This window comes from Heteronotia binoei, chromosome 4 (assembly GCF_032191835.1).
Source record: "Heteronotia binoei isolate CCM8104 ecotype False Entrance Well chromosome 4, APGP_CSIRO_Hbin_v1, whole genome shotgun sequence".
NCBI classification, from domain to species: domain Eukaryota; kingdom Metazoa; phylum Chordata; class Lepidosauria; order Squamata; family Gekkonidae; genus Heteronotia; species Heteronotia binoei.
In genome coordinates, this window is record NC_083226.1 from 17,632,328 (window position 1) to 17,660,061 (window position 27,734).

At 49.5% G+C, this 27,734-nt stretch overlaps 1 protein-coding gene across 1 annotated transcript in view; it reads right to left on the minus strand.

Moving 5' to 3' along the window:
• Positions 1–7,839: 7,839 nt before the first annotated feature.
• GDAP2 (ganglioside induced differentiation associated protein 2) overlaps positions 7,840–27,734 on the minus strand; it is a 33,435-nt gene continuing 13,540 nt past the window's right edge. The window contains exons 6-14 of the mRNA XM_060236857.1: positions 24,496–24,572; positions 21,382–21,541; positions 19,680–19,830; positions 18,182–18,258; positions 16,926–17,002; positions 13,140–13,279; positions 12,093–12,147; positions 10,821–10,964; positions 7,840–8,807 (exon numbers count right to left, since the gene is read on the minus strand). Of these exons, the coding sequence (XP_060092840.1) occupies positions 8,763–8,807; positions 10,821–10,964; positions 12,093–12,147; positions 13,140–13,279; positions 16,926–17,002; positions 18,182–18,258; positions 19,680–19,830; positions 21,382–21,541; positions 24,496–24,572 (926 nt within the window). The 3' untranslated portion in view covers positions 7,840–8,762. The remainder of the gene's footprint in view (positions 8,808–10,820; positions 10,965–12,092; positions 12,148–13,139; positions 13,280–16,925; positions 17,003–18,181; positions 18,259–19,679; positions 19,831–21,381; positions 21,542–24,495; positions 24,573–27,734) is intronic.

The following is a 27,734-nucleotide window of genomic DNA, read 5'->3' on the forward strand; positions in this document are numbered from 1 at the left end:
TTTAAATGCCTTCCCTCCATTGGAAATAGTTAAGGATTGGGGCACTTTCTTTGGTGGCTCATAGAATTGGACCCCCTGGTCCAATCCTTTTGAAACTTGGAAGGGTATTTTGGGGAGAGACACCGGATGCGATGCTGCAAATTTGGTGCCTCTACCTCAAAAAACAGCCCCCCGCCAGAGCCCCTGATGCCCATGGATCAGTTATCCATTATACCCTATGGGAATCGGTCTCCATAGGGAACAATGGAGTGTCCAGCAGACTTTCGCCTCTCCCCCTCCCCGCTGCCCCCACTTGAGGATTGGCAAATAAGGGAGAGTGACACGGGGAAGTTGAGAAACTGGAGATAACCGCGCACAGCTAAACTAATAATCACATGGACTGCTCTGAAAGTATTACACCAATCGTACGCTTCCGCTAATAAATTTATAACGCTTGACAATGTCATACAGTATTACAGTTGAGCAATAACCGCGGTGCCTTGAGAGTAATTGACTAGACTCATGTGTTGGTAGCAACGTCACTGGTTACAGGAACATAGTTCAGCATGACTTTAAGCCGTGAGAGAGAACCCTTATGCTTTGGGCACTGAAGCTGTTGTATATTTCATGAACTGAGCATTGGTTCCGGAAAAATTAATTGTCAGACGAAGGAATCTTCTACCGAAACACGCCATATTGTTGCCGGAAGCGTGTCACTTGTCCTTGGAAGAATTATTGTCACCTTACTTATCCGTGATATTGAAGAAGAGGAATCAATTCTGAATATGATGGACTCTGTATGATTATCCTGTTGGTTGTATAGGAAATTATTGCTCAAAAAATTGTATGACATTGTAAAGTGGGTGTTCTAAATTTATTAGCAGAAGCATACAATTGGTGTAATAATTTCAGAGCAGTCTGCGCAATTAGTTTAGCAATTAGTTTATCTCCAGTTTTCCACCTGGGGATTGGCAACCCTATCCGTCCGCAATAGCTGCACGCGCAGCTGCTGAAGATGGCAACAGTCGGCTATCTGCCTTTCACCCATGGAAGCACAAATAAGACACACGAGGCTGCAGGTCAATTGGCCACTAAACTGATACAGCCTCTGGGTTTGGATGAAGCTTATAAATGGAGCCAGAGATGGCCTTAATAATTCTGGAGCTCTGGTCAGAAGTCCAAGATAGGGCCACAGATTCATTCCTCCCCTGCCACCCTCACTTTCACGGAAGCCAAGAAAAGAGCTTTGTTCTCTGTGAGATGGGTGGGAGCCATGGCTGCTCCTGAAAACTATTGCCTAGCAGCTTGGAGAATGAATTTAAGTTAAAGTTGCTTTCTTTCCACCTCCCCATCTTCCTTCCTTCCTTCCTTCCTTCCTTCCTTCCTTCCTTCCTTCCTTCCTTCCTTCCTTCCTTCCTTCCTTCCTTCCTCCTTCCTCCAACATCTGACATTTATTCTATGTGGCTCTTACGTTAAGTAAGTTTGGCCACCCCTGCATTAGACCACTGATGTTAATAGCCCCTGATGTTAAAACCGTTGCTGTCCTCAACTCCATGCTTGGTGGAACGTGTCTGCCTTACAGGCCCTGGGGAACTAACAGGTTCTGTGGGGGCTTTGATGTTAATAGGCCGAAAGTTCCATCAAGTTAATTACAAAGGGGAGGGATGTTTTTAAACATCTGTGTAACATTCCTATTAAAACCAATAGGCTTGTGCAGCATATCCTGTTTACTCAGGAGCAGGTCCCACTTCCCTGAGCAGAGCTTACGCTTTGCCATCTGATAACATCGGCTTTTGAAAAGCCGCAAGACATCTGTTGGTCTATATCATGCCATAGTAGGGTTGCCAATCCCCAGGTGGGGGCAGGGGATCCCCCGGTTTGGAGGCCCTCCCCCCGCTTCAGGGTCGTCAGAAAGCGGGGAGAGGGGAGGGAAATTTCTGCTGGGAACTCTATTATTCCCTATGGAGATTTATTCCCATAGAAAATCATGGAGAATTGATCTGCGGGGATCTGGGGCTGGGGGGGGGGCTGTTTTTTTGGGTAGAGGCACCAAATTTTCAGCATAGCATCTAGTGCCTCTCCCCAAAATACCTCCCAAGTTTAAAAAAGATTGGACCAGGGGGTCCAATTCTATAAGCCCCAAAAGGTGCCCCTATCCTTCATTATTTCCTAAGGAAGGAAGGAATTTGAAAGGTGTGCCGTCTCTTTAAATGTGATGGCCAGAACTCCCTTTGGAGTTCAATTATGCTCGTCACACCCTTGATCTTGGTTCCACCCCTAATGTCTCCTGGCCCCACCCCCAAAGTCCCCAGATATTTCTTGAATTGGACTTGGCAACCCTATGCCATAGCATCATCATAAGAGCCCCGTGGCGCAGAGTGGTAAAGCTGCAGTCCTGCAGTCGGAGCTGTCTGCTCATGACCTGATTCGATCCCGGCTTCCCCCACTGGCCAGCTGACTGGGAGTGGGAAGGAGCCTGAGAAAGCTGGAGAACCCCCACTGGGACCTGGGGACTGGCAAGTCTACTGCTGGTGGACAACCCTAACATCTCCAGAGTTGGCAACCTTACTGACTAGGGACGAGCCACTGGGCTCTTTTGCCCCACATAGAAGGGTTGCCAACTGTGGCCTGGGAAATTCCTGGAGATTGTGGGGCACTGTCAAGGACAGGGAAATGTGCAGAGTGGTTTCACCTCGAAGCTATGGTGTAACATAGACAAAAACAATGAAAAGGCCATGCAATTCACAACAACCATATATGTGGTATATCGCAGCGTAGAACAGTAAGACAATATTGATTAAAAGTTATAGCCCATGAATGGTGAAAAGCCTTTTCAGTCCAAAAACAGGCGCTCCACAAATAAAAGCCCCATAGAGAGTGCTTTCCTCCTGTCTTCACTAGCCAATAGGACTTCTCTTGAACAAGAGTAAAAAAGGGTAAAGGTGCAAGCACCAGTCGTCTCCGACTCTGGGGTGACATTGCTTCCACAATGTTTTCACGGCAGACTTTTGACGGGGTGGTTTGCCATTGCCTTCCTCAGTCCTCTACGCTTTCCCCCCAGGCAAGCTGGGGACTCATTTGACTGACCTCGGAAGGATGGAAGGCTGAGTCAACCTCGAGTTGGCTACCTGAAAACCCAGCTTCCGCCGGGGACCGAACTCAGGTCGTGAGCAGAGAGTTCGGATTGCAGTACTGCAGCTTTACCACCCCGCCCCATGGGGCTCTTTGAACAAGAGACAAGCTTCCAAACAGGAGAGAACAATCCACGAGCCCAACACTAACCTCCAGTAATCACACAGAGCACAAGGATACTGGTGAGGCTTATGCTCTGTGTAATTGTTGGGGGCTGCTGTGCTACATTTGAAAGAAACTTGGTCGAGACACTAATTGAGAAAGGACAGAGCTCTTGAGGAAGACATGAAACTGCTTTTATTCAAATAGTACAGGGGTAGGGAACGTTGGCTCTCCAGATGGTTTTTGCCTACAACTCCCATCAGCCCCAGCCAGCACGGCCAATGGCTGGGGCTGATGGGAGTTGTAGGCAAAAAAACATCTGGAGAGTCAATGTTCCTTACCTCTGGTAGCAAGTCGGGCCATTAACCCTTCTTGGCTTAAGAACATAAGAGAAGCCATGTTGGATCAGGCCAGTGGCCCATCCAGTCCAACACTCCGTGTCACAGAAGAACATAAGAGAAGCCATGTTGGATCAGGCCAATGGCCCATCCAGTCCAACACTCTGTGTCACATAAGAACATAAGAGAAGCCATGTTGGATCAGGCCAGTGGCCCATCCAGTCCAACACTCCGTGTCACAGAAGAACATAAGAGAAGCCATGTTGGATCAGGCCAGTGGCCCATCCAGTCCAACACTGTGTCACAGAAGAACATAAGAGAAGCCATGCTGGATCAGGCCAATGGCCCATCCAGTCCAACACTGTGTCTCATAAGAACATAAGAGAAGCCATGTTGGATCAGGCCAATGGCCCATCCAGTCCAACACTGTGCCTCATAAGAACATAAGAGAAGCCATGTTGGATCAGGCCAGTGGCCCATCCAGTCCAACACTCCGTGTCACACAGTGGCCAAAAACGTAGGCTTGCTGTGGCCAGGAAAAAGGGGGGGATTCAAACTGGCCAGTTCAGGTTATTTTTGGCTCAGTTTAGGATATGGTTCAGGACCTGCCCCCAGAACTTTTTATTTAAAAAAAAAAATCAGGAACGCACAGGAATGCCGTTCCAATAGGCTTGGGATCAGGGGTGTGGCGTAATATACAAATGAGTTCCCGCTGGGCCTTTTCTACAAAAAGCCATGTGAAACAATGGAGATGTCAAGGGATGCAGCCTAATAGTCCAATGAGTTCCTTCTGGGCGTTTTCTACCTTCTGCCCCGCCCCCCGAAAGCCCTCCGCCCCCAACCCTGAACCGCATTTTCGTGCCAATCCCTACTCATCAACCTCTAGCAAAAACCTGATCCAGCTTTTTTAAGATTCAGGAGATGTGAATTATTTTGCAAGGGAGCAGCTGGGCAGCGGCAAGGGTGTGAAAAAGAACAAGTGGTTATCAGGCGATGGAAAAATATACAAGGCATTCGTTGTGCGACTGGTGTCTCACGTATGCTTGTCTGAGCAGTTGACAAAACTACTTCCTACACTGAGGATGAGAGACGTGAAAGGCGAATACAAATGACCTTTGCATGCTGCTGCTTCACCGTATTAGCGTCCCTCACGCATTAACATCTTCTGACGCTCGGACATCTTTCCAGAATCTCATGAGACGCAAGCAGATGGGGGGGGGGGGGTGGGCTGACAATCCACAAACAGCTGTCAAAACCATTCGTACAAACTAGAACTATTGAAGAAGATATTGAAGATATTGGATTTCTATCCCGCCCTCCACTCCGAAGAGTCTCAGAGCGGCTCACAATCTCCTTTCCCTTCCTCCCCCACAACAGACACCCTGTGAGGTGGATGGGGCTGAGAGAGCTCTCACAGCAGCTGCCCTTTCAAGGACAGAGTCTCAGAACGGCCTACAATGTCCTTTACCTTCCTCCCCCACAACAGGACACCCTGTGAGGTGGGTGGGGCTGGAGAGGGCTCTCACAGCAGCTGCCCTTTCAAGGACAGAGTCTCAGAACGGCCTACAATCTCCTTTCCTTCCTCCCCCACAACAGACACCCTGTGAGGTGGGTGGGGCTGAGAGAGCTCTCACAGCAGCTGCCCTTTCAAGGACAGAGTCTCAGAACGGCCTACAATCTCCTTTACCTTCCTCCCCTGCAACAGACACCCTGTGAGGTGGGTGGGGCTGGAGAGGGCTCTCACAGCAGCTGCCCTTTCAAGGACAGAGTCTCAGAACGGCCTACAATCTCCTTTACCTTCCTCCCCTGCAACAGACACCCTGTGAGGTGGGTGGGGCTGGAGAGGGCTCTCACAGCAGCTGCCCTTTCAAGGACAACCTCTGCCAGGGCTATGGCTGACCCAAGGCCATGCTAGCAGATGCAAGTGGAGGAGTGGGGAATCAAATCCGGTTCTCCCATATAAGAGTCCGCACACTTTAGCACTACACCGAACTGGCTCTCCACTTGCAACTTGACAAAATTGAGTCAAGCATATGTGAGCAGTTGCCGTTGCACGGGTTCCTAGTTAAGTAATGGCGGCCAGCGGGAGTGGCAAATGAAACATGAACTAAACCTAGGAATCGTGTGGCCACACTGAATAGACGACTGCTGCCTCAAGGATTTCGTCAAGTTGCAAGTCGGTACTTCCTGCATCGGCGAACGCAAGAAAACATTGTACAGCAGGCCTTGGTACCTTCTTTTCCGCACCCTGGATCGGACTGTTATTTTTGATTTATGGGCACTGAAGTCGGATTAAGTGAAATGATGCCTCTTGCAAAATGTATCAAGAATAGCATGAATACGTAAATGTTTGTAGCATGTTTATTTGAAATGCTTTGTGCACAGCGTTGCCTGTGAGCTTCTAATTCTTCAAGCAGGAGTCAAGGCGCACCTTTAGGACCAATTAAGTTTTATTCGGAACTCAGTTGGTCTTAAAAGTGCCACTTGACTCCTGCTTCGTTCAACTGCTTCAGACCAACATGGGTGCTTCCTTGGGGCTTTCCAGTTCTCAGTTTGGGACAGAGAATCCCCCATTTTGGAGGCCCTCCCTCCACTTCAGGGTTATCAGAAAGCGGTGGGGGGGGGGGGAAGGAAACGTCTGCTGGACACTCCATTATACCCTATGGAGACTGCTTCCTGCAGGCTATAATGAATTGACCTGTGGGTATCTGGTAGAGGCACCACATTTTCAGCATAGCGTCCAGTGCCTCTCCTCAAAAGTTTTAAAAAGATCGGACCAGGGGGTCCAATTCTATGAGCCCCCCCCCAAGTAAGTGCCCCTATCCTTCATTATTTCCAAATAGGAGGAGGGCATTTAAAAGATGTGCAATCCCTTTAAATGTGATGGCCAGAATTCTTCTGAGTTCAATTACCCTTGCCACACCCTTGCTCCTGGCTCCACCCCAAAGTCCCCAGAGATTTCTTGCGTTGGACCTGGCAACCCTAGTGTAAATGGTTCTGTAGATTGTCACCATTGTGATATTGCTATTTCTTTCCACCTTTCCTTCAAGGAGTACAAGGCAGCCTCTATGACTCCTCTTCTTTCATGTTATCCTCACACCCCTGCAAGGTAGGTTACTCTGAAAGCATGGCTGTCCCACAGTCACCTGGTTAGTTTCACGGCAAATAAGGCGTTCAAGCTTGGCCTTCCTAGGTCAATTTAATGCCTGCACTGTGTTATTTGTGTACTGATGATACTGCATTTATACCCTTCTCTTCACTCTGAATCTCAGTCTCAGAGCAGCTCACAATCTCCATATTCTTCCCCCACAACAGACACCCTGTGAGGTGGGTGGGGCTGAGAGAGCTCTCACAGAAGCTACACTTTCAGGGACAACTCCTATGAGAGCCATGGCTGACCCAGGGCTATTCCAGCAGCTGTAAGTGGAGGAGTGGGGAATCAAACCCGGTTGTCCCAGACCCGCACGCTTAACCACTACAAGCTGGCTCTCTACTGCTAGTCAAATTAACAGGAAAAAAAATCATGTATTTATGCCCTAGGTAGGTGGGGCCTGCCAAAAACAGACATAAGAAAGGTAATTCAGAGGTTGGCATTAAATTTAGATTCCGTTCAGAGCTCTGTTGATTTTGCCAAACACCCCCAGGGTCTCTGGCTTTCAGCCTCAAGCTGCTCCTCACTTTCAAAAGAATCCCCGAGGTTTTATCGACATGTGAGCTTCCCTGGAGGTCTCTTATCCAAGCCTTAGCAAAGCCTCCGTCTCAATTGCCATCCAGTGGCATAGGTGTTAAGAGCAGGCCTCAGATTCAGCAGGAGCTCACAGGAGCGCAGCTCCCGAACCTTTCTGAGGGTTCCCCCTCCTCCTCCCCACCTACCTTGTCCATTGAATAGTAGGTGCGGCTACGTAACAATCCCCGGATTAGGAGAGCGGGCAGCCAGCCAGCCACCAGGGACGTTGCCACGCCCCCAGCAGCCCTCCTTAACCCCTGGAGAAGCCCACACCACCCTTTCTCCACTTCTTATGTGATTTTGGGTGGCGGGTGGCTTGCTGGCCTTTTGACGGCGGCGGGGGGGGGGGGGCGGCCCAGGCAAGCGAGGTCTGCTTACCTGGGGCTCTCCTCATGCATTGAGTTGCTTTTGGCTGGGGGGGGGGAAGGTGTATGCTAATGAGTTTACGCTAATGAGCTCCACCACCTATTTTCCTACAAAACGACCCCTGGTTAAGAGTATTATCGTAGTCACACTTTGGAAGGCGCAGACCACCCGTTAAGAGGGAGTGGGGGGAAGCGCTTTGCAAGAAGGCAGATACAAATCATTTATTTTGAGACAAAACATTGCATTCTTGATTCTCTCCCCCCCCCCACACTTTTCAATGATACAGATTTCAATCAACAGAGGCTTGGCACGTGATCCAAGGCGGCCTTATCTACAGCATCTGTATCTCTTCCAGCATCAGCATCTCTGGTCCTTTCCGAAGGCCGCGGGAGACCCTGCTGACGGGTCCTTCCGTTTCGCTGTTCGGTGTGGGAGAGCAGCAGCGCCCCCCCTCCCCTTGCGTCTCACATCATCCAGGGAATCAAAGTCCCGTTTCCGGATCCCAAACTCAGGTGCTGCTTAAGACACTGAACTCTGGTAGGTTTGTTGGGAACGGGGCGTGTGCGCGCGACCGCAGAGCTTTAGCTGGTTTGCAGCTACGTTTCCAGGCGCTGCGTTAGAAAAATGAAATCACCCTAACGGAGGGTCTGAAAGTGCAAAGGTTAATGAATATCGACAAGCTGATATAGTATATCTTTCCCCCCCCCCTTCTACCCCAAAGCAGTCAAGAACAGGGCAGTGAAGGAAAAGCTGAGATCTTGCAGAATAAGATTAAAACCTGCTCCTTGTACCTCGTTTTGGTGAGGACAAGTCTTGATACCGGAGGGGGGGTGGGGAGAGAAAGATAAGAAAATCGCATCTGCTCCAGAAGTCCCAAACCAGCGTTTCCACTGGGACGTGCGAGAAATCTGACCCCATGACTGCTCCTGGCGATGTACAATCCTGATTGCTTGTGTGCTTGCGATTGTCGTTTGTAAAAAAAATACCAGAGGCGGGGAGGAAAGCCCTTCTCTCTGATCTCTGTACACGGATCGGGGCAGCTCAGCACAAACGGTGTCAGCAAGCGGTGGGTCGCGGGGAGCTCTTGGGAAACCAGAGATAACGGCAGAGCTGCGGGGTCAGAGGTCCGGAGAAGAAGGGTAAGAATAGTAGGGCCCGTTTTCCTGGCGGGAGAAAGAAGAAGAAGAAGATGATATTGGATTTATATCCCGCCCTCCACTCCAGATCTCAGAGTGGCTCACAACCTCCTTTATCTTCCTCCCCCACAACAGACACCCTGTGAGGTTGGTGGGGCTGAGAGAGCTCTGACAGAAACTGCCCTTTCAAGGACAACTCTGCGAGAGCTATGGCTGACCCGAGGCCATTCCAGCAGGCGCAAGCGGAGAAGTGGGGAATCAAACCCGGTTCTCCCACATAAGAGTCCGCGGACTTAACCACTACACCAAACTGGCTCTCTTGGGTTAATTGACACAGCCGATGTATGTAGAATGGGTTTAAAAATCCGTAGGGCTTATCCCACTGAACCAAGCTCCTGCCCTTCCTCTGCAAACAGCTGTTCACTTAATCCAGGGGTGGGGAACCTTTTTTCTGTCAAGGGCCATATGGATATTTATAATATCATTTGCGGGCCATAAAAAATTATCAACTTAAAAAACAGTGTTCTGTCAAGGGAGAACTATTCAGGCCGGCAAAATTAATGCAAATAATTGTTTTTTTCTATTTGAAGTCATGTGGGGAGAGCCTAATCTGGCATGTGCACACACACCTGGCCAGCTGCCCTAGGCAAATGCATAGGTCCAGGGCTTTTTTGTAGAAAAAGCCAAGCAGGAACTCAGTAACATATTCGACCATATCCCCTAATATTAGTATATTAGGTCACACGCTCATTAGCATATTAGGCCACACCATCTGGGATAATCAAGGGCAAACTGAACCGTGACAGTAACTTTTCCAGACCCTGCAGCAATTCTGGCCAGCCAGGCCCCAGGGAGGCTGCCGCACAGAACATCTGGGCCCTGTGATCCCTGCCTGGCCCTGGGGAGGCTGCTGCACAGTGCGGCTGGGCCCCACGATCCTCGCTGGCCAGCCAGGCCCCGGGGAGGCTGCCAAATCGTTCGGCTCGGCCCAGCAATCCCCGAGGGCCACACCAAGTGACCTCGAGGGCCGCATACGGCCCTCGGGACGAAGGCTCCCCACCCGACTTAATCCAACGGCAGAGCTCTAGCAGAGTTATCGGTCTGTTATGGTGAGAAGAAGACTAGCTATTGGGCGTGATGGCCTTCCCCAACACGGGTGGGCTGCAGCATCAGAGCTTCCCACTTGCTCTGAGATATGGCACCTGTAACACTGTGGGGCTGGGTGCCAAAGAGCTCTTGCGTCAGCTTGGCGTGGATCGCTGAGAGCCAGTTTGGTGTAGCAGTTAAGTGTGTGGGTGTGTGGGAAAGTGACTCTTATCTGGGAGAACCGGGTTTGATTCCCCACTCCTCCGCTTGCAGCTGCTGGAATGGCCTTGGGTCAGCCATAGCTCTCACAGAAGAAGAAGACTGCAGATTTATACCCCACCCTTCTCTCTGAATCAGAGACTCAGAGCGGCTTAACATCTCCTATATCTTCTCCCCTCACAACAGACACCCTGTGAGGTAGGTGGGGCTGAGAGGGCTCTCACAGCAGCTGCCCTTTCAATGACAACTCCTGCGATAACTATGGCTGACCCAAGGCCATTCCAGCAGCTGCAAGCGGAGGAACGGGGAATCAAACCCGGTTCTCCCAGGTAAGAGTCCGCGCACTTAATCACTACGCCAAACTGGCTTGAAAGGGCAGCTGCTGTGAGATCTCTCTCAGCCCCACCTGCCTCCGTTGTGTGTGGGGGAAGGTAAAGGAGACTGTGACTGCTCTGAGATTCAGAGCGGAGGGTGGGATATAAATCCAATATCATCATCATCTTTCGGGAAGTCTATCAAAAAGGACACTGAGAAGACAGTAAGTGTCATTATGGAGTGCCCCGAATCCCTCCACCACCACCAGCCCGACTTCCACAATACAGAGCTCCTCCTAGCAGAGGTTCCGGAAGCTCAGGGAAACCCTGGCTCAGAGGAATTTGTATGCAGAGGGGAAGAAAACCCATTCGTGGGCTTGCATCCAACCGGAAGTGACATTCCGCTCCCGAAGGCACCTACCCTGGCATCGTATTCTAGAACGAACGGCGGGAAGTCAATCTGTTCCGGGGGAATGGCGGCAAACAACTGCTGGAGGCTTTCTATGTGGTGGATTTTGTCCTTCAGGCCCGAGACGGTAAAGGTGGTGAAAAACCACGTCGACACCTAAGGTGCAAGGAAAGGAAAGTTAACGCCGCGTCAAACCTTTCCTTTTAAAGCCGTTGTCTAGAGGATGCGCCAAGAAAACCGCACGTCCCTTCAGCGTTTCAGCCGACCTGAGTTCGACCCCAGCGGAAGCTGGTTCAGGTAACCGGTTCCAGGTTAACTCAGCCTTCCATCCTTCCGAGGTCGATAAAATGAGGACCCAGCTTGCTGGGGGGAAAGTGTAGATGACTGGGGAAGGCAATGGCAAACCACCCCGTAAAAAGTCTGCCGGGAAAACGCTGTGAAAGCAACGTCACCCCAGAGTCGAAAATGACTGGTGCTTGCACAGGGGACTACCTTTTACCTTTTTACAGGACACGCCAAGAAAACGACATATCCCTTCAGCGTTTCAGCTGAACAAGGCTACAGCACAAGACCCAAAGCTGACTGGGAAGCGCTCCAAGAAGGCCTCCACAAACTGGGTGAGTGGGCGACAATGCGGTAAAGGAGGTTCAGGGTTGGCAAGTGTAAGGTGATGCGCCCTGGGACAAAAAAACATCCCATCTTCAATATAGGCTAAGGGGGTTTGAACTCGCTGAGATGAGAGAGGAAAAGATCTCGGGGCTCAATGAAGGTGTCAACCCCATGCGCTACAGCGGTGACAAAGGTAAATATGTTAGAGATTAAGGGCACAACAGAGCTGGAAAAAGTACAGAGGAGGACAACAAAGGTGATTAGGGGGTTGAAGCACCTTCCCTGTGAGGCTGAAGGGTTTGGGACTTTTTCCATTTAGAAAAGAGACAACTAAGGGGGGTGGCACGGCAGAGATTTGTAAAATTAAGAACGTAAGAGAAGCCATGTTGGATCAGGCCAGTGGCCCATCCAGTCCAACACTCTGTGTCACACAGTGGCCAAAAAACCCAGGTGCCATCAGGAGGTCCATCACTGGGGCCAGGATACCAGAAGCCCCCCCCCCCACTGTTCCCCCCCAAGCACCAAGAATACAGAGCATCACTGCCCCAGATAGAGAGTTCCATCAGTACCTGTGACTAACAGCCACTGATGGACCTCTGCTCCATTTGTTTATCCAATCCCCTCTTGAAGCTGTCTAGGCTTGCAACCTTGCCACCTGGAGATGACATACTTTACCTTTGAGCGAAATGTTGGATGGACGAAGTACAGGGCTTTCAGATTTCTTTTGTATCTAGGTTAACAAGAAGAAGATGATGATGATATTTGATTTATATCCCGCCTTATACTCCGAAGAGTCTCAGAGTGGCTCACGATCTCCTTTCCCTTCCTTCCCCACAACAGACACCCTGGGAGGTGGGTGGGGCTGAAGAGGGCTCTCACAGCAGCTGCCCTTTCAAGGACAGAGGCTCAGAGTGGCTCACAATCTCCTTTACCTTCCTCCCCCACAACAGACACCCTGTGAGGTGCGTGGGGCTGGAGAGGGCTTTCACAGCGGCTGCCCTTTCAAGGACAGAGGCTCAGAGCGGCTCACAATCTCCTTTACCTTCCTCCCCCACAACAGTCACCCTGTGAGGTGGGTGGGGCTGAAGAGGGCTCTCACAGCGGCTGCCCTTTCAAGGACAACCTCTGCCAGAGCTATGGCTGACCCAAGGCCATGCTAGCAGATGCAAGTGGAGGAGTGGGGAATCAAACCCGGTTCTCCCAGATAAGTCCGCACACTTAACCACTACACCAAACTGGCTCTCCAGTTGTGAGGCAATAAGTGCCTCACAATGTTTTCCAGGATCACAAAAAATTCCCCAAATCTGGGTTCCTTTTTTTTTTTTTTAAAGTCCCATTGAAAATTGAAATGGAAATAAATAAAAAATAACGAATTCTCCCAGGTCTTCATTTACTAAAGTTGCCCTGAACGGTATTTCTCTACGGAAATACTGAAGGGATTATCAAAAGCAAAGCGTCACAACTTCCGGCACTGTGGAGATTATCTTGTGCCTCGTCGACACGATGCAGCAGACGGAGGGGGCTGAATTTTGAGCATCGCATGTTCAATGAACCCTCAGATAAAAACTCCCTCAGAATAAGACAGCCCCTCAGGGAGAAAGATTCTAACCCAGTCCTGACGCAGCCCGGTCCAGCCCAACAAAGTCTCATTTATGTCAGATCTGGCCCTCATAACAAATGAGTTTGACACCCCTGGCTTAAGGCATCCCAGCGGACACTCACTTGACGTCGACAATGTCGTAGAGTTTCTTCAGGAAGTCCGAGTCTAGGTGGTTGTAAACGTTCGTGAGTGTGTGGAAATATACAATGACGTACTCTTTCACTACGATGTGGTCCATCACATGGATAAAGTACAAGAGAGCCTAAGAAGAAGACGACGATGACATTGGATTTATATTTTGCCCTCCACTCAGAGTCTCAGAGCGGCTCACAATCTCCTTTCCCTTCCTCCCCCACAACAGACACCCTGGGAGGTGGGCGGGGCTGAGAGGGCTCTCACAGCAGCTGCCCTTTCAAGGACAGAATCTCAGAGCGGCCTACAATCTCCTTTCCCTTCCTCCCCCACAACAGACACCCTGGGAGGTGGGCGGGGCTGAGAGGGCTCTCACAGCAGCTGCCCTTTCAAGGACAGAATCTCAGAGCGGCTCACAATCTCCTTTCCCTTCCTCCCCCACAACAGACACCCTGTGAGGTGGGTAGGGCTGAGAGGGCTCTCACAGCAGCTGCCCTGTCAAGGACAAAGTCTCAGAATGGCCTACAATCTCCTTTACCTTCCTCCCCCACAACAGACAACCTCCGAGGTGGGTGGGGCTGGAGAGGGCTCTCACAGCAGCTGCCCTTTTAAGGACAGAGTCTCAGAGTGGCCTACATCTCCTTTACCCTCCTCCCCCACAACAGACACCCTGTGAGGTGGGTGGGGCTGGAGAGGGCTCTCACAGCAGCTGCCCTTTCAAGGACAGTCTCAGAACGGCCAACAATCTCCTTTACCCTCCTCCCCCACAACAGACACCCTGTGAGGCGGGTGGGGCTGAGAGAACTCTTACAGCAGCTGCCCTTTCACGGACAGCTCTCCGAGAGCTATGGCTGACCCAAGGCCATTTCAGCAGCTGAAAGTGGAGGAGTGGGGAATCAAACCTGGTTCTCCCAAATGAGAGTCCACACACTTGTAGGCCGTTCTGAGACTGTCCTTGAAAGGGCAGCTGCTGTGAGAGCCCTCTCAGCCCCACCTGCCTCACAGGGTGTCTGCTGTGGGGGAGGAAGGTGAAGGAGATTGTGAGCTGCTCTGAGTCTCTGATTCAGAGGGAAGAGCAGGGTATAAATCTGCAGTCTTCTTCTTCAAGTTCAGAGGATTTTTTTACAGCTTCAGCTATACAGGCTGCTAGGACTTTGGGGTATCCAATGAATCTGATAAGCAATAGATTTGGGATTGACAAAAGGAACTATTTCTTAACACAGGGAGCATTTAAAATAGGGAATTTGCTGCCGAAGGATGTCGTGATGGCCACAGGAATAAACAGCTTTAGAAGGAGAACAGATTCACGGAGGACAGATCCATCAGTGGCTATTAGCCATGGCGAATAAAGGGAACCTCCATGCTCAAGAGGCACCAAACCTCTGAATCCCAGAGCCAAGAGGCAACATCAGGGGAAGGCCTCAGCCTCTATGCCCTGTTGTTGGCCCGCCAGAAGAACTGGTTGGCCACTGTGAGAAACAGGATGCTGGACTAGATGGGCCTGCTCTGATCCAGGAGGGCTCTTCTCACGCTCTTATCTAGGCTTTTTATGGCTTCAGCTGCAGGAAGACTGAGAGGAAGGTAACAGATCTCTGATTCTATGGAAGTCAAGTCTGCTTAAAGGTGCAACAGTGTGTCACATTTGGCCTTTAACTGCTTTTTGTAGTTAAGGGAAGTTTAAAGTTGGATCAGGATCCTTTTCTGCAGCAGATCCGCCCCTTCCTTGAACACGCTCAAATCTGAACATTTAAGGCTCCTCTGCGAGAAGCTTTGACATACTAAATGTGGTTCAAAGCGGCTCACAAGATACATTCGCAGATCTGACTGAGTGAGAAGAAGAGGATGACGAAGATATTGGATTTTTATCCTGCCCTATACTCTGAATCTCAGGGTCTCAGAGTGGTCACAATCTCCTTTACCTCCCACCCCCCCAACAGACACCCTGTGAGGTGAGTGGGGCTGAGAGAGCTCTCCCAGCAGCTGCCCTTTCAAGGACAACCTCTGCCAGAGCTATGGCTGACCCAAGGCCATTCCAGCAGCTGCATGCAGAGGAGTGGGGAATCAAACCCGGTTCTCTCAGATTAGAGTTCGCACACTTAACCGCTACACCAAACTGGCTCTCCTTCGGACATCTCAAAACAAACAAGCTCTTGTAACTGAGTGAAACAAAGCCCCAATAATCTGAAACACCCTCCCAGAAGCCAACAGGGGGCCCTGCAGAACTTACCACAGTTCCGCAGGGCCTGCAAGACTGAATTGTTCCGGATGGCATGTGACACCTAAATGGGAGAGGGCTGCCACCCCACCTGAACCTATCTTGTATTACGGTAGTTCCAACTGCCTAAGATTCGATGGCTTTGGAGAGAGGAAGCTACTATATAATTCTGCCTATAACAGATGTAGTAGCACCACTGTGGTTTTATCTGATTGTTTGATTGCTTGATGGCTTTAATACTATTTACTGATGTTGCCTCTGTTTATTCTATGTTGTTAGCTGCCTCGAGTCTTTGTAGAATGGGTGGGATATAAATCGAATGCAATAAAGTTCCAAAGGGCGATTAACGCACGGAATTCACTGCCACAGGAGGTGGTGGCGGCCGCCAGCATACACAGCTTCAAGAGGGGACTGGATAAACATCTGGAGCAGAGGTCCGCCAGGGGCTATTAGCCACCGGGTACTGATGGAACTCTCTGTCTGGGGCAAGTGATGCTCTGTATTCTTGGTGCTTTGGGGGGGGGGGGGGCACAGTGGGAGGGCTTCTGGTGTCCTGGCCCCACTGGTGGACCTCCTGATGGCACCTGGTTTTTTGGCCACTGTGTGACACAGAGTGCTGGACTGGATGGGCCATTGGTCTGATCCAACACGGCTTCTCTTTTGTTCTTATAAATAATAATAAATATTCCGACGGGAGGCGAACGGCACAATCCTATACAGTCTAAGCCAACTGGTTTGTTTCTAATGATCCAAGGACCTCAGTGAGCTTTCAGCCACAGGAGGGAGAAGCGAGATGGTGAGTGGAATGTCCCTGCCCTTTGGCTGCCCTCTGGCCTGTGCCAGGTGGAGCCCAAGGGGATCGAAGTGAGGAGTGGCTGAGTTTACTGGCCACGGGCAGCGCTCTTCCTTCCACAAACTCACAGTGTCGGCTCTCCAGAAGTGCCCTTTTGCCTCCGAAACCACGAAAGGAGCCTTTGAACATGGCAAATGGCTCACCCTTTCTCCAACCATCGGTTTCTGAGCCCTGAACTGGCCCAAGGCCATCCCAAATTTTGGCTTGTGACCCAGCGTGTGCCCATCCCTAATGCCGACCCTTTGGGGTTTTCAAGGCAAGGGATATTTGGAAGTGGTTTGCCGGAGAGTCAGTTTGAGGTAGTGGTTAAGTGCGGACTCTTATCTGGGAGAACCAGGTTTGATTCCCCACTCCTCCACTTGCAGCTGCCGGAATGGCCTGGGGTCAGCTATAGCTCTCGTAGTTGTCCTTGAAAGGGCAAGTTCTGTCAGAGCTCTCTCAGCCCCACCCACCTCACAGGGTGTCTGTTGTGGGGGAGGAAGATAAAGGAGATTGCGAGCTGCTCTGAGACTCTGATTCAGAGAGATGGGCGGGGTATAAATCTGCAGTCGTCTTCTTCTTCTTCTCTGCATTGTGCCCCTGCTCTTTCTTGTTCAGGGTCGAGCTTGCTCTTAGCTCCCAAGACCTGATGAGATCCGGTTCGCCTGGCCCATCCAGGTCAGGGCGATCGCTGCCATGAAGGTTTAATGTTTTCTCTCAGGCTCTCACCTTCTCCATGTCTATGAGAGTGACAGGAATGTTCCTTCCGACGACTGCCATCACGGTACGGCCGCAGTTATCCACCCCTCCGCATAAAGTAAAAGAAACCTGAGGTTAACGTTGGAAAAACCGAACCCAAACCCCTTTTGCTGCTCCGTACATGGAAAGCGGGTCAAACCAAGGAGCCGGCAGATCGTAAGGCAACTGCAGCGCTTAGATTAGAAGCTTTTCTGCGGAACGTTCACTCAAGCTTCCCTTCTGTCGAGCTCCCAAGCTTCAAAAGCGAAAGGCGACTCTGGCACGTTTTGCAGCTCCCGCACAGAGTCAGCAGAGGCTTGAGAAGCAGCCCAGATCCTCCCAAGTGAACCTCTTTCGCCAGAGTCTGAGGAAAGAAGCTCTCTTTGAAGTACCGCAGCTGTGCGGGACGACGAAAGCATTGCCTTCCTCTGTGTTGTGACCCTGGTCTTTCTCGTCAGGGGTCAGCTTGCTTAGCTCCCGAGATCTGATGAGATCTAGCTAGCAATCTGGGGGCAAGGCGTTCTTGCGCTAGTCCTTGAGTTCTGCAATTTGACACGGTAATAAAATTCCACAGGAAATTCCTCAAGAGTAAAACTACACACAGCTGCCTTACGCTGCATCGGTATACTGCCTTACACTATCGACTCAGACTGGCAGTGGCTCTCTCCAGGGTCTCAGGCAAAGGTCTTTCACAGCACCTACGGCCAAAACCTTACCTGGAGAGGCCGGGGATTGAACCTGGGACCTTCCGCGTACAAAGCGGAGGCCTGGCTCTTCCCCTCGAGCTGCAGCTCCTCCGCTGGAAGAAAAAAATGGCACGAATGCTAAATTGGGATGGAGTCGAGGGAACGCGCTCACTCCTAGAGAAGGTCTAAGGCAGCAAGCAGACGAGGGAACCACGACAACGAACTCGGGTGGGTTGACTGCTCACAAACAGTGAAAACAGACACAGTCCTGAAGGGGCTCGAAGATATAGCAGGTCCTCCAGCCCTCTCTCCCCCAAGCCCCTTTCAGGTTCTGCAAATCCTCATCAACACCTCCAAACCGCTTCCCTACCCTGTTTGCGTTTTGGCGTTGATTTTTTTAACCTACCTTTCCCAGGTTTCTGTGAACAAGTAAACTTGCTCGGGTTGTATGTCCTTCCTTTTGCCGCGACACACCTTTCGCCCACAATGCAAGTCGTCATCAAAGAGGAGTTCGGGGGGGGGGGCCATTAACGCATGCGCTAGCCTTGCCTTAAAGCTCACCTGTCTGGTACAAAGCCTTGAGGGAAGCGATGTCGGAGAGGTCTTCCGCTCTCGCCTGACAGAGCCAGCGACTGTAACTAGAAGAAGAAGAAGATATTGGATTTATATCCCGCCCTCCGCTCCGAAGAGTCTCAGGGTGTCCTGCTGTGAGGGAAGAAGGTAAAGGAGATTGTAAGCCATTCCGAGACTCCGATTAGAGAGAAGGGTGGGGTATAAATCTACGATCTTCTTCATCTTGAGAGAGCCATTTGCCAGTCTGAGTAGACAAGACTGACTTGGATGGGCCGAGGGTCTGAAGCAGCATAAGGCGAGTTTCACACGTTCCTGTTGCGTGGATCCCCTGATGCTACCAAAGTCGAAGCAAACGGGATACCAGTTTTCCTATACAAAATGGCGGCAAGAGACAATACAACAGCAGGGACTAGAACTGCTGGAACAATTCAGAAAGCTGATCAGATTCATGTCTTTCTTTTGTCGCAGAGTCCCGTGGCATTCCGCCCTCCCCCCACCCGCAAAGCAAGGATTTTATAAAAGGCTATTTTTATTTTAGATTGGGGTGACCAAACCGTGACCTGGGAGCCACATGTAGCTCTTTCACATGTACGGCATGCTTCTTGAAGCCCCCACTTTCCCATCGGCCAGCTTGGAGAAGGCATTTGTCTCTTTAAACAGAAGAAGAAGAAGATATTGGATTTATATCCCGCCCTCCACTCCGAAGAGTCTCAGAGGGGCTCACAAACAGGGAAAGGTAGGTTAAAGAAATCAACACCAAAATGCAAACAGGGTAGGGAAGCGGTTTGGAGGTGTTGATGAGGATTTACCTTCCTCCCCCACAACAGACACCCTGTGAGGTGGGTGGGGCTGGAGAGGGCTCTCACAGAGTCTCAAGGACAGAGTCTCAGAACAGCCCCACCCACTTCACAGGGTGTCTGTTGTGGGGGAGGAAGGGAAAGGAGATTGTAGGCCGTTCTGAGACTCTGTCCTTGAAAGGGCAGCTGCTGTGAGAGCCCTCTCCAGCCCCACCCACCTCACAGGGTGTCTGTTGTGGGGGAGGAAGGTAAAGGAGATTGTGAGACACTCTGAGACTCTGTCCTTGAAAGGGCAGCTGCTGTGAGAGCCCTCTCCAGCCCCACCCACCTCACAAGGTGTCTGTTGTGGGGGAGGAAGGTAAAGGAGATTGTAGGCCACTCTGAGACTCTGTCCTTGAAAGGGCAGCTGCTGTGAAAGCCCTCTCAGCCCCACCCACCTCACAGGGTGTCTGTTGTGGGGGAGGAAGGGAAAGGAGATTGTGAGCCACTCTGAGACTCTTTGGAGTGGAGTGCGGGATATAAATCCAATATCTTCATCTTCTTCTTCTGCCATAGCTATGGCTGACCCAAGGCCATTCCAGCAGGTGCAAGCGGAGGAGTGGGGAATCAAACCCATTTCTCCCAGATAAGAGTCCATGCACTTAACCACTTCGCCAAACAGAAGTGCTTAATTTAGAACAGCCTCTCACTTTCTCTGATGCTGCTTTTTCAGTGCCGCTTCCGAGAGCTGCCCTTGGAGGACGAGGCGCCTCTGCTTGTCCACGTCCCCTTCCATGCGGGCAAAAGCGTGGGAGCCAATGAAAGCCAAGTCCGCTTCAAGCCCTTCCTCGTCGGAATTATCTGCAAAAAAAAAAAAATGCAATCCAAGATTAAGAGGGAAGCTGTCACGATAGCGCCACTGTGAATATTTGGCTTAAAGAGAGCCAGTTTACTCAGTCAGATACTGCCTCTGTAAGCAAAAACGTGGGGAGTCAATTACTCATGTTCTTCTTTGCTGTGATTTGTATGCAGATCTTCGTCACGAGCATTTACATCCTCTTGCAGTTAGCATGATTGCTTGTTCTGATGCACTTAAGGGGGTGTTTTTACCCTGACAGTTTGTGACTCTCTATCACCACATTGGAAACTCACCTGTTACACTACCTAACATTCTCACAACTATTTTGCATCATTGCTGCCCGAAGCATCTACATTTGTTTCGGTGAGATGACTCCTGGTGCTGCTGCAGTGTTTTTCTCAAAACTAGTTTTGATCCGGTCATTTCTCTACAGGCGTTTCAAACTTGTATTGTAGAAGTTTTCATGCATTTTAAAAGACTCCTCCAAAAGCCACCACAAGGTGCAGTAATTTGCAGCACCTGAAATTTTTACATATCATTGCTTGCCTCATCTTGTAATTTAAATGTGTATTGTTTTTGCAGTGTTGACACGATTTCCAAGCAATCGTATACATTTAACTAAGCACTGGTATTCCGTTTGCCCTCTGATCAGACTCCCCCCCGCTCAACATTAAAACACTTTCAGCAGGAAATATAGAAGTTTGGCTATGCAAAATGAGCAGAGCAAATCCACCAATGTAAAAGGCAAATAATTAAAGTGGAACGGTGGCAGGCAATTTGACTCTAAACTCTGGATCAAACTGAATGGAAAAACACCCAAGGTCTATAGACTTTTGAACGATACTTCATCTAGTGTCACTGAGAAAGTGCATAAGTTTCTTTACTCTCTTTTAAAGGCACGTCAGAGGATCTCATAGAAACAGTTTATGTTTATCCTCACTCTGTTGCATATGTACGCAGTCGTTCCATTTGATCTCTTTTAATCAATTTGCTCTGTTTATTTATGCCAATAAAGGCTAACTGGACTTGACTATAAAGAGAGCCAGTTTGGTGAAGTGGTTAAGAGCGGTGGGCTCTGATCTGGAGAACCAGGTTTGATTCCCCACTTCTCCACAGGCAGCCAGATGGGTGACCATGGACCGGTCACAGGCCTCTTAGAGCTTTCTCAGCCCCCACCAACCTCACAAGGGGCCTGTTGTGGGGTGAGGAAGGGAAAGGAGATGGGAAGGAGTCCTGGTGTGTTGCCACCCAGAAGGGTTGCAGATGTTTCGGGGGGGGGGTTGTAGAAAAAGCCCAGCAGGAACTTATTTGCATATTAGGCCACACCCCCTACCAAGCCAAGTGGAACTGTGTTCCTTTGCATTCCTGCTCAAAAAAGAAAAGGCCTGGATGTGGTGCATCAGAGACGACTGGCAGTTTAGTTCAGATGCAATGCAAAACCCCAGGTCCTTCTGACCGCAAGCTGAAAAGGAGGCTATAGGAACCTGCCTCGTGGGTCACTCCCATGCTCTCTGAGTCCTTCCAGGTTCTCTTGGCGTGAACATCCGACTCACCTTCTGAAATGCCTGGCTTTTCGCTAATTCTGATCTGACGCTCGGGCACCACCGGCTCCCCTTCGGCGTTACCGATATCGGCAGGCAGGAAAGGCAAGGACCGCCTCTCCTCTTCCAACGACCTCGGGAAATACAGGGGCAGCAGCTTCCGGTAGGTGGCCTGGAAAACCAAGAAGGCTTGAGCAAGGGCTTGGCTCCTACTTTCCGTCAGAGCACTGCAGGTTTATGGATGTGGTAAGCCCAGCAGAAAAACATTTGCGTATTAGGCCACACCCCCTGACACCACCGTTGTTCCACGCAGGGCTTCTTTTTGCAGAGAAAGCCCAGCAGGAACATATTTGCATATTAGGCCACACTCCCTGACACCACCATTGTTCCACGCAGGGCTTCTTTTTGCAGAAAAATCCCAGCAGGAACTCATTTGCATATTAGGTCACACCCCTGACGTCACCATTGTTCTATAGAAAAAGCCCAGCAGGAAATTATTTGCATAGTAGGCCGCACCCCATGACACCAGGCCAGCCGGAACTGCGTTCCTGCTAAAAAAAAAAAAAAAGCCCTGTGGTGCTAATGGGAGAGAGGGGAATGCGCCCAATGCCTCTTCTTCTCATAACCCCCGTGGCTTTTGCCTGTGAGGTCCCTGAACTCCAGCAGTGTCTTCTTAAAGGAGCCACAGGAGGCTTCTGAGAAGAGGGGAAATCTGCTTCCACCCGTAGGATAGCATTTGGCTTGTGAAATAACAGGATCGGTAACAGAAACAGTTGCACGGGCATACCGGTTTGGGCAAAACCCACATTTACGAAATCTGTGTGATGCCAGTTATTAGGAGAGGCCTGATACGAGAGATGGTGTGAGCTTTTTGATGGTGTGAGCTGTTTTCTATCTTTTTATTTTTTAAAATTTGGTAACATCCAACCTGATGGAGTTTTGGGGGATCACTGAAAGCTCACACAAGGTGTATTTGGCTGGGCCTAATAGAAGGTTTTACAGCCCCCGGAGGGTGCAAATCAGGCCCCCAAGCAACTGGCTCTTGTCTGCTTCCTTCTCCCTCTCTCTGGCTTCCTTCTGCATATCAACTTTCTTTGCAAGGCTTGCTCAACCGCACAGGAGCTACAGAGCAAAACCTCCATTTTCTCCATTGGTTGAGGCTCCTCCCCCTCCTGGTCCCCTGGGGAGGGAGGAAAAGAGCTAGAGCTTCCTTTGTCCAGTTCCCTGGATCCCATGGGAGAAATACAAAGAAAGCACAGTTAAGACCGATGAATGCTAATGTTTTAAGTGTGTTCTATTTTAAGGTTTTTGTTTTTTAAAAAATACTTAGTCGTGTTTGTCTGCACCCTTTAAAAAGTTTATCTCTCTGCTACCTAATCTTAAATAGGTACACACGTGGCCTGGCTCGACATAGCCTGGCCCAGCCCGACAAAGTCTCATTTATGACACTCCTGTTTTACAGAGATTTCAGCAGTGTCTTCAGTAACTGAGGTTACATGTTCCCCAGCATTTGAAAGCTAGAAGTCACGTACAGCTCAACCAATCATATGCTGGTAAGAAACCAGAGGCAGCTTGGGACCATCACTCAAAATTTATTAACAAGAATGTCATGATCTTAAGAACATAAGAGAAGCCATGTTGGATCAGGCCAATGGCCCATCCAGTCCAACACTCTGTATCACACAGTGGCCAAATTTTTATATATATAAAAATATATATAATATATATATATATATTTATATATATATAAATTTTTATATATATAAAAATATATATACACACACACATACACACTGTGGCTAATAGCCACTGATGGACCTCTGCTCCATATTTTTATCTAACCCCCTCTTGAAGCCGGCTATGCTTGTAGCCGCCACCACCTCCTGTGGCAGTGAATTCCACATGTTAATCACCCTTTGGGTGAAGAAGTACCTCCTTTTATCTGTTCTAACCCAACTGCTCAGCAATTTAATTGAATGCCCACGAGTTCTTGTATTGTGGGAACGGGAGAAAAGTACTTCTTTCTCTACCTTCTCCATCCCATGCATAATCTTGTAAACCTCTATCATGTCACCCCACAGTTGACGTTTCTCCAAGCTAAAGAGCCTCAAGCATTTTAACCTTTCTTCATAGGGAAAGTGTTCCAAACCTTTAATCATTCTAGTTGCCCTTTTCTGCACTTTTTCCAATGCTATAATATCCTTTTTGAGGTGCGGTGACCACAGGTGACCACTGCACACAGTATTCCAAATGAGACCGCACCATCGATTTATACAGGGGCATTATGATACTGGCTGATTTGTTTTCAATTCCCTTCCTAATAATTCCCAGCATGGCGTTGGCCTTTTTTATTGCAATCGCACACTGTCTTGACATTTTCAGTGAGTTATCTACCACGATCCCAAGATCTCTCTCTTGGTCAGTCTCTGCCAGTTCACACCCCATCAACTTATATTTGTAGCTGGGATTCTTGGCCTCAATGTGCATTACTTTGCACTTGGCCACAATGAACCTCATCTGCCACGTTGACGCCCACTCACCCAGCCTCAACAGATCCCTTTGGAGTTCCTCACAATCCTCTCTGTTTCTCACCACCCTGAACAATTTAGTGTCATCTGCAAACTTGGCCACTTCACTCCCTGCTCGCAACTCAAATCATTTATGAACAAGTCAAAGAGAATGGGACCCAGTACCGAGCCCTGCGCCACCCCACAGCTTACCGTCCTCCACTGCGAAGACTGCCCATTTATACTCACTCTCTGCTTCCTATTAATTAGCCAGTTTTTGATCCACAAGAGGACCTGTCCTTTTACTCCATGACTCTCAAGCTTTCTAAGGAGCCTTTGATGAGGAACTTTATCAAGTTCTTATAAAGCAGTACAATCCTATGCAGTTACTCCAACCTAGGACCTCTTGTTTAATGGCCTTGGACTGGAGTAACTCTGCAAAGGACTGCAGCCATTGGTTTATTGTGACCCTTGAGGTCACTGCGGCTAGCGGATCAACGGAACGCGGAGCAGAATGTTGAGGAAACGGCACGACACTGTTGGAACCGAGAGAGGGCAAAACGAGAAACTGCGGAGCAACGCCTACGGAGGCACAAAAAAACCCCCTAACGATACGCACCTCTTCAAACTCTGATACCGCGAACACCACTTTTTCGAGGGTTTCCCCGTGGATCTCGAGAAATCGCCTCACCGTCCCTGTGAGGCAAAACAAAAAGGGAAAACAAAATCAGAACAAAGCCTCCTGTAGAGAATCACTGCTTCACCTGGAAATGTGCTCTGGAAGCAACGGACTCTCACCCATTTGTTTGAAGCGGGTGGTCAAGAGAAGCAGCAGGGACATGTGATCTGACTTTGTCAATGCACTAGGGCAGGGGTGTTAAACATGCAGTCCGTGGGCCGAATCAGGCCCCCGGAGGGCTCCTATCAGGCCCCCGAGCAACTGGCTGTCAACTGCTTCCTTCTCCCTGTATCTTGCTTCTTTCTGCATAACAGCTTGCTTTGCAAGGCTTGCTCAATTGCACAGCAGAGCTACTGAGCCAAGTCTTTCTTCCTTCTATTGGCTGAGGCTCCTCCCACTCCTGGTCTCCCGGGGAAGGAGGAACAGAGCCAGAGCTCCTTCGCCCAGTTCCCTGGATCCCATGGGAGATATACAAAGAAAGCACCTTAAAAACCAACGAGTGCTAACATTTTAAGCACGGTTTAAGTTTTTAAATATATATATATATTTGTGTTTCATGTCCTTTATAAAGCTTATATCTCCGCTACCTAATTTTAAATAGGTACACACATGGCCCAGCCCAACTCGACATGGCCCTGCCCGACAAGGTCTCATTTATGTCAGATCCGGCCCTCATAACAAATACGTTCGACGCCCCTGCGCTAGGGGCCTCTTAACCATGTGACACCCTCAGTGCAACAGCTCTCAAGGAACCCATGAGGGAGGACAGACTCTATTCATGTCGACTGCGGCACAGCACGGGGAACAGAGGTCACGGGTACCTTTTCCACCAAGGAACTGGACAGTGCATCGCTCTGCAAGTCTTTCTCTCTCTGCACATAAGTGACTTTCCTGGAAGGCGGAGCCACACACAGCCTCGGGGATATTCTATTGGTGGAAGGCTCCCTCCGGTGGAAAACTCCTCCACTAGGGGAATGGAAACTTGAGATCCGACCCTGGGTTCGTAACTTGTTTTGCCTCAATAGAATGGACAAGTTCTGCCATCACACTAAGGCTTTCAAATCCCAGAGATGGCAAATCAAAACCGTCTTCTGTGCTTGGGATCTGAGCGCTCTTGCGGCTTTATTGGTACTCTTTTTTAGTTGCTGTTTTGAATATTAACCGGGGGCCACTGCTGCATTAAAGGCGGGTTAAAATATTCCAGAATGGATAAATCTCAATGCACCAAGGTTTGAAACTGACTAGCAAAGCAGAATCTTGGTCCAAGATTATTGACACAAAACTCTATTGGACTAAATCGTGGTATTTATTCAGGGCCTGGAACCCACAGCGGTTAAGTTCTACATCGAGAAGAATATCCAAGGAAGAGATTACTTGAGCACATGGTCTCGAGGCCCACGCGGTTTGCTCTTCTGTATTTTTTGGTATTCCTCCACCAGAATTGCTGCCTTCCTATGCTTTTTATCCAACTATCCCAAATTCAAAGATTTCAGGTTTTCACGGCTGGTAACATCATTAGGGTTTGTAGAGTCTTTCGGGATCAAGTGCTGTGTTCTACTGGAGAAAGTTTTCCTTCTAGACGTTTCGTTCTCAGCTGCGGAGAACATCCTCAGTGCCCTTTCATCACACCCCCTCCAGCCTAGAAATAGCAGCTCTCCAGCAGCCCTGGCCCCCACTCAATGCACAGCAGCCAAGAAGGTCTGAGCGCCTGCTCCGGCTGCAATGCCACTGAGGATGTTCTCCGCAGCTGAGAACGAAACGTCTAGAAGGAAAACTTTCTCCAGTAGAACACGGCACTTGATCCCGAAAGACTCTACATATCCCAAATTCCTTTAGAGTATTCTTACTAACTTCATTGAAGGTGCAGCCCACTCCTGTTATGAAGGGAAGATTAAGAAAGATTGCTTTCTCGGACTGCCTTTGTGATTGTTCTTAGGGGGAAATTGGTACTTTAATACACGTTCAGTTGGGAGTGTCCTCTTTACATTAGCCTTTGAAACAGGCGTTTAAACACAGCAACTAGGTAATTTTTCATCTTTGTCTCATCACAAGCTGGTTTTACTCCTTTTATACCTTTGCTGTTGCGAGGTTTTCTATTTGGTTTAGTGTCATGTCCAGACGATGCTACTTACCAGACGGGTTTTTAACTGCTCAAAACTGTTAGTCGAGGAGCTTTAATCAGATTAAAAGCAAGGCAAAGAAAGACCTGGTCCTAAGCCACGGTCTGCGCTAATGATGGTTTGGCCCGATGTCCGAATTGACAAACTATATGAAGAAGTGTGCACGCATGCAAACGCTTATGCCCAGAATAATGTGTTCATGATCTAAAAGGAGCCACTGGATTCAAGTTCTCTTCTATTGTTATCAGGGCTTTTTTTTTTTGGTAGAAAAAGCCCAGCAGGAGCACATTTGCATATTAGGCCACACCCCCTGACGATGCCAAGCCAGCCGAAACTGCGTTCGTATGCATTCCTGCTAAAAAAAAAGCCCTGTTATGGATATTTCTGTAACTGCTGAGGCCATTGCACAATAGACATGGGAGCGCTGAGCAGGCAGAAGACCCCAACACTGACTTGCAACTCAACGTCCTGATTTCCTTGAAAGCTCAGCTCAAAGTCTGGATTCTAAACTAGGATTAGTGCAAACCATTGGTATGGCATAATGTCCAAATCTGACCTTTTAGCTGTGTGTATAAACTGGCTTTAGCTACCGTAACAGACTAATCTAGCATGTCGTTCCAAGTTAAATACGTAAGGAAGTCATTCCACGCGTTGCGTTGCTTGCTAGCTATTCTTCGAACCCGTGGCTAGAAATTACTCAGGCTTGCAACATCAATACAGTTGTCTTTCCAATGAAACATACAGAATGGCGTAATCCCGCCATGGATTTCTACATTCCTAGCAACAACAGAAGAGCCCCGTGGCACAGAGTGGGAAAGCTGCAGTACTGCAGTGCGAACTCTCTGCTCACAACCCGAGTTCGATCCCCGCGAAAGCTGGTTCAGGTCGCTGCCTCCAGGTTGACTCAGCCTTCCATCCTTCCGAGGTCGGTCAAATGAGTCCCTAGCTTGCTGGGGGCGGGGGGGCGGGGAAGTGTAGATGACTGGGGAAGACAATGGCAAACCACCCCGTAAAAAGTCTGCCACAAAAAAGTCGTGATGCGATGTCACCCCAGTCGAA